This window comes from Hydra vulgaris, chromosome 04 (genome assembly GCF_038396675.1).
Source record: "Hydra vulgaris chromosome 04, alternate assembly HydraT2T_AEP".
Classification (NCBI taxonomy): domain Eukaryota; kingdom Metazoa; phylum Cnidaria; class Hydrozoa; order Anthoathecata; family Hydridae; genus Hydra; species Hydra vulgaris.
The window spans coordinates 27,140,010-27,147,402 of NC_088923.1; the positions used below are offsets into that span (position 1 = coordinate 27,140,010).

The 7,393-nt window shown below is 30.2% G+C and overlaps 1 protein-coding gene across 1 annotated transcript; it reads left to right on the plus strand.

Moving 5' to 3' along the window:
- On the plus strand, positions 1-411 carry LOC136079310 (uncharacterized). The gene has a single exon (XM_065795044.1). The coding sequence runs from the start codon at positions 1-3 to the stop codon at positions 409-411; it is 411 nt and encodes a 136-aa protein (XP_065651116.1).
- The last annotated feature ends 6,982 nt before the right edge of the window (positions 412-7,393 follow it).

Here is a 7,393-nt window from a genome sequence, read left to right on the forward strand (position 1 = left end):
ATGTCATGGGTGCTGACAAGATTTGTAGAAAACAGTCAAAAATGCTATATACCTGAGGAATCTTTAACAATTGATGAACAGTTATTCCCAACTAAAGCTCAATGTCGCTTTACACAGTATATGTCTAATGAATCAGACAAGTTTGGAATCAAATTCTGGATTTTAGCTAATCTAAAGACTAAATATTGTCTCAGTATCAAACTGTTTCTAGGTAAAGATAAAAGTCGTGTAGAAAATGTGGTCATGTCACTAATGGAACCTTGTTTTGGCCGTGGGTATAATGTTACTACAGATAACTTTTTTACAAGTGTCGATCTTGCACCAAAACTTTTGCAAAAGAAAACGTCAATTGTTGAACATTTAAACATAGTAGAAAAGAAATTCCAGCATTTGACCCACTTTACGATTTGAATTTCTATATAAATGGACTATTGAACTTGATTCTCTATCAGGCAAAGAAGAAGAAAACTGTAATTTTATTGTCAACACTTCATAGAGGGGCGACTAAGCAAAGTAATGGGAAGAAGAAGCTAGAGGGAATACTTTATTACAATGCGAATAAATGTGGAGTTGATATGTTAGATTCTATGTGTCGACAAATGTCAACAAAGTCTGAGTGCCGATGCTGGCCGCTAGCTGTTTTCTTCAATATTTTGGACTTGACCGGTGTAAACGCTAGGAACATTTTTTAAAAAGTTACACAACAAAAAATTTCAATACGAAAATTTCTTTACACTTTATCTCAACAGTTAAGAGAAGCAAATATTACTCACCAAAAATCCTTAAATCCCTTGCTGCCAACAGTAATACCACAATAGCTACCAACAGTAATACACAATTATCAACTCGTTCGAGATGTCAGATAAAAACAAACTGCAAACGTAATCTAACATCAACAGTATGTACAAATTGTAAGAAACCTGTTTGTGGAAAGTGCTTGTCAAATGAATGCAAATATTGCAAATAACCTTAATTATCTGACTAAAATTGTTATGTATATGCACGTTTTCTATAAGGTGGATTAATTGATCCAGCTTAGGGTTATTAGGTATAAATATTAATAGCCGCATCTCTGAATGTGTTTTTTATGTAGTTTTTCCGTTTTTCATTAAATTATATCTAAATAATAAAAGTCATAAAATATCATTTTATCAACATTAAAATTTTTGCTTCAGCAAAGTATCAAAGTCGTGTTTGGATCAATTGATCCACCTTGGAGCTTCTAGTGTTAATAAATTATTTTATTAATTAATTCTTATTATTTAAAAACTCTTTATTTTCATTTTTGCAGTTTATCTTAAGTTAAGAAAGTTACAAAGAAATTAACATATTAATAAATATTATACTATAAACCAAGTTAATAACGTTTTTATAATAAAAAATGTATAAATTTTTTCGGTAAAATAAATTAGCTGGTAAAGTAAACCGAAAATAACAACAAAAAAATTAAAAATAAAACCTCCAATGAATCTAGGAATGGCAATCCCGGGATCCCAATATCCCGGGGTTCCATACAAATTGTTCGTCGCGAAAACCCGGGATTAGTCTCCGAAATTTCCCGGGATGTCGGGATTGTCTTAAAAAAAGTAAAAGTACAAAACGTTTCAGCTTAATTTGTAATTAAGAAATTTAAACACTATAAAATGTAAATATAGGCTTTGGAATTGTAGCTGCTTGGTTTTGTAGCTGTTTATCCTCTTTGCAATGTTTTCTTTTTATTCTCCTCCTTTCTGTATTATATCGAAAATGCAAACTACAAGCATTATTGATTATTTGCAAAATTATACTATATATACATTTTTTATATGTTTAATCGTACATATTTTGTACGATTAAACATATAAAAAATGTATATTTTTTATATGTTTAATCGTACAAAATATGTACGCAGATATAATAACAGCATGCTGCCGTTATTATATCTGCTTGCAGACTTAAGTAGAATAATTGTCAAAACAATTATATTGAACCAATTAAATGAAGTGATGGAAAAAAAATTGGTAGCAATACGAACACAAAATATAAAGATAAAAAATAACTTTTAAAGTTCAAAAAGAAATTGAGTTATTTGAAAAAAGTAGCTTACAATTAGATCACCTTTAAAAAAAATATGGTTATATATTATCTATACGGTCAACAAGTATGGAATTCGAAAAAGCATTCTCAGTTTTTATGTTCAGAAAATCAAATACGATTAAGCAATGAAATGATTGACACTTTGATTTTTTAGGGTAGAAAAAACAAAAAACTTTCAAAAACAAGTTTAACTCACGTATATTCATGCATGTTCATATCATTTTTAGTTATTATTTTTATTTATACCTGTTTTCATTTAATTGTTTTATAGTTTAAATTATTTAGGTTCATTAATGAATGAAGTACTTTATTTATATCATGATTAATTTAATCACTTTAAAGTATTTGATAAGTACTTAAAGCAATAGTTCTTCTTATGCTTCACTTTCTACAATTGCGTTTTTTTCTATTCAATCCCGGTGACAACTTTTTCAATCCCGAAATGCCGGGATTGAAAATGTCCGTTATTTTTGCCATCCCTAAATGAAACGTATCATTTATGTTATATTTGCGTAAAATATAAAAGAAGATATTTAAATAGTATTATAATATAATTAATTATTACCAATATTTATAAATACAAAAATTAGTCTTTTTTTTTAAATTTACAAATAAAAAATTTACGTAGATATTTAATGTAAATTGCTTAAAGTTGTTTTAGCAATTTGAAAAGTAACAAGAGGATCGTGGAAATCGTCAAAATTGTTTTGTTAAAAATTAAATACTATTTAGCATTTTTTTTTTTTACATTTTTAATTTAAAAATGAAAATAAAAATAAAATAAGACAATATTAAATAATCGTTTAAACCTATTAAAACTGTGTTTAAAAGCGACGCACGCATTTAAAATAGATCAATGTTTCAATGAATAAATTTAATTTCATTAAAACTGAATTGTCTTTAGTTCTTGTTTTCTCTCTACTATCTCAAACCAAGGACTTTTTAATAGATAAACGGCATCTCAATAGATGAACGGCGATCTCGGCTTTTAAACGATGAGTTAAAATTCATCGTTTAAAAGCCGAGATATGCGCATTTGTAACTGTTATAAATAACAATAGCCAAATAATAGGAAGCATTTGCGCCACATGGAAATACTTTTATACGATTATACATCAAAATGACAACAGTCTCTATAAAAAAACTTTATTATGCAAAATATTGTGATTAATATATTTTACTATTTTGTTAAAAATTGTTCTATCTATTCAATTTTGTATAACTCCTGTATAACTCCTGTATAACTCCTCTATAACTCCTCTATAACTCCTCTATAACTCCTCTATAACTCCTGTATAACTCCTCTATAACTCCTCTATAACTCCTGTATAATTCCTGTATAACTCCTGTATAACTCCTGTATAACTCCTGTATAACTCCTGTATAACTCCTGTATAATTCCTGTATAACTCCTGTATAACTCCTGTATAACTCCTGTATAATTCCTGTATAACTCCTGTATAACTCCTGTATAACTCCTGTATAACTCCTGTATAACTCCTGTATAACTCCTGTATAACTCCTCTATAACTCCTCTATAACTCCTGTATAATTCCTGTATAACTCCTGTATAACTCCTGTATAACTCCTGTATAACTCCTGTATAACTCCTCTATAACTCCTCTATAACTCCTCTATAACTCCTGTATAACTCCTCTATAACTCCTCTATAACTCCTGTATAATTCCTGTATAACTCCTGTATAACTCCTGTATAACTCCTGTATAACTCCTGTATAACTCCTGTATAATTCCTGTATAACTCCTGTATAACTCCTGTATAACTCCTGTATAATTCCTGTATAACTCCTGTATAACTCCTGTATAACTCCTGTATAACTCCTCTATAACTCCTCTATAACTCCTGTATAACTCCTCTATAACTCCTCTATAACTCCTGTATAATTCCTGTATAACTCCTGTATAACTCCTGTATAACTCCTGTATAACTCCTGTATAACTCCTGTATAATTCCTGTATAACTCCTGTATAACTCCTGTATAACTCCTGTATAATTCCTGTATAACTCCTGTATAACTCCTGTATAACTCCTGTATAACTCCTGTATAACTCCTGTATAACTCCTGTATAATTCCTGTATAACTCCTGTATAACTCCTGTATAACTCCTGTATAACTCCTCTATAACTCCTCTATAACTCCTCTATAACTCCTGTATAACTCCTCTATAACTCCTCTATAACTCCTGTATAATTCCTGTATAACTCCTGTATAACTCCTGTATAACTCCTGTATAACTCCTGTATAACTCCTGTATAATTCCTGTATAACTCCTGTATAACTCCTGTATAACTCCTGTATAATTCCTGTATAACTCCTGTATAACTCCTGTATAACTCCTGTATAACTCCTCTATAACTCCTCTATAACTCCTGTATAACTCCTCTATAACTCCTCTATAACTCCTGTATAATTCCTGTATAACTCCTGTATAACTCCTGTATAACTCCTGTATAACTCCTGTATAACTCCTGTATAATTCCTGTATAACTCCTGTATAACTCCTGTATAACTCCTGTATAATTCCTGTATAACTCCTGTATAACTCCTGTATAACTCCTGTATAACTCCTGTATAACTCCTCTATAACTCCTGTATAACTCCTGTATAACTCCTGTATAACTCCTCTATAACTCCTGTATAACTCCTGTATAACTATATAACAAAAGGTTTTTAAATCGTATGGCTATTAACTCTACTAGTAAAAAAAAAATTGAAATATCGAAAAATATCAAAACAAAGTTGTGAGACAAAAAACAAATTGATTTCCGTCAAAATTAGAAATCTTTAAGAAAATAGTAAACTCAAAATGTAGGGAGGAAGTGTAAGGGAGTAATGGTTGCCAACAATCTCTAGTTCAATCTTTAAATGATCTATGATAAGACCTAAAACACGTAGATAATTCTTTTTACTTTATAATATTCATATTAGTATACATAATATGCAAATATATTACTGCATTTTTACTAAAACATTAGTTGACGTCAAGTCAAACATTAGTTGACGTCAAGTCAAACAAGTTATTATTAAACAAAGCTTGCATATTAATAAAAATGTTTTCAAATACATGAGACATTCTTAATTATATAAAATGCATTTATATTTTGCAAAAGTTAGTATTTTAATGATGCTAAAAATTCAAACTCGCATAGAATTTCAGTAATTGTAGTATCTATCAACGTCAGGCGTCCTCGATCAAACAAAGAATTATCTACAAACGTCTTTGATCAAACTAAGAAGAGAAGCGATTTAAAAGTTAAAACTTAAGAAGATTGCTCAAAATGAAATAAGTTAAATAATTAGAATTAAACAAAACAAAATTATTCCTGCTATTAATATAACCCAGCAAAAATAAAAATTTATCTACTTTTTTTAAATGTCAGAATGTAATGACATTTATTTTTTTTTTCGCCGCACCTAAATTCCCAATTTCGCAAAAACGCTGTATGAATTTTTTTCCTGGCTAACACCCTGGTCTGTCCAAGCAAACTCCGTTTTCTCTTTCAGCTGCTCGTTTCATCAAGGTATCCGAAGAGAAACTTGCGCAAGCAAATTGCTTTTTCATAACGGTCAATAAGCTTGCACTAGAATTATGGAGGTGTTGGCTCCATAACTCCTTAAGATCCGTTCAGATAAGATCTTTATGTCTCCTTATATATGGAGTCCCGTCATGCATTAGCCTTGATCACTGATCCAAGTTTCTAGTTGCGCCGCGTAGAGGCTGCATGCACGGATGTACCACAATAGATACGAAAGACGACTCGTGGATGAACTTCCACTTATCCCCTTAAAAAACCATGGCTATCGAAAAATGTGTCATTGACTCCAAGTTTCAGATTTGCAAGTGTTTTATTTATTTACTACAACTGGCTGTCAATGTATCACTAAATTCTCAAATAGAAATAACACAGATGGTAGCTGCTGCAAGTCGTTAACTATTTATCACTCTAGTGTAGCACAAAAATAAATTAAATGCATTTGTTAATAACTTAGACTGCCAGACCACCAATTAATACAAGACGTAAACACACGCTGAAATTCAGCATACTTTTGAAACAATGTATCAAACTTCTTAAACCGTTCGAAGAAATTTCAAAAATAAATGGCTTGGGTATTTCTAGTATTTCTGAAATAGTTCCACATGTTGTCACGTTGTTAATTCTTGGGAAAGGAAGAGACAGCAGAGAACCTCAAACTAATCAACAATTGACTCGCTTCAAAACTAATTTTTTGGGTATAGTAAAAACACAAAGAGCAAAACAAATAACTCTTTTAGAAGCCCTAAAAAAAAGTTTTAAAGCGTTTTGTAGTTAGAAAAAAAAGTTTTTTCTAACTACAAAAAAATTTGGAAGAAAAAAATGTCAATGAAAATGATAAAACAATTTAGATAAACAATAGTTTCTGGAATTATTTTGAGGTAATCGCTATTGAAAACACGCACACAAATAAAAATGTTGAACAGAAAAGTTCAACAGCAAAGCAGACCCTTACAGGTAATGGTCAGCAAATGCAAATCAAAATCCGAGCCTAGCAGAATTTCCTTAAATTTTTTTATTACCTCCAGGTAGTAGTGTGTATAATAAGCGGGTTTTTTCGGAAGCAGGTAAAATTTACAAGGAAAAGCGAAATTGTTTGCTATCAATAATAGCCAAAAAAGATGTTTTCATTCATCATAATTTACCATAGCAATGGTAAATTATGATGGATGAAAACAATTTTTTCAGCTTTTGTCAATGCATTGACAGATTTAAAGTATTAAACTTGTTTTAAATAAAAAAAACTTTATTATTGTTATATATTTATTATTTTATTAATTTGTTTATTGTAGTAATATACAGTAATATCATTTATTTCTAATGTAATTTTTTTCATGTTTCAGAATTTGGTATTTGGCCGAATAGTTTAGCAATATCTGGCCGAATACCGAATAGTATAAAATGTTGCCGAATACACCGAATACTGAATATTTTCCGAATGTTCGTAGCATCTCTAATTTGATCCGCAACTGTGACCTTCGAGGTTAAAGAAATCGAAGTACGCAATGAAGTTATTTTTGATAGATTTCCGACAATTTGGAAATGATATGATGCTCAGTATTAGGAGGTAGTCAGTTATTAGGAGGAGTTTTTACTTCTTCATCAGGATTGGCAAAGTTTGGTACTAGTTGTTGCGGAATAGTAGTTTTAAACAAAAATTAAGTTAATAAAATTAAAACTAAAAAGAACAATCATGAAAGTCAAATAGAAATAGAGGGATGAAGACGGAACCGAACGACTGTTTAGTAAAGTTGCTCAATAC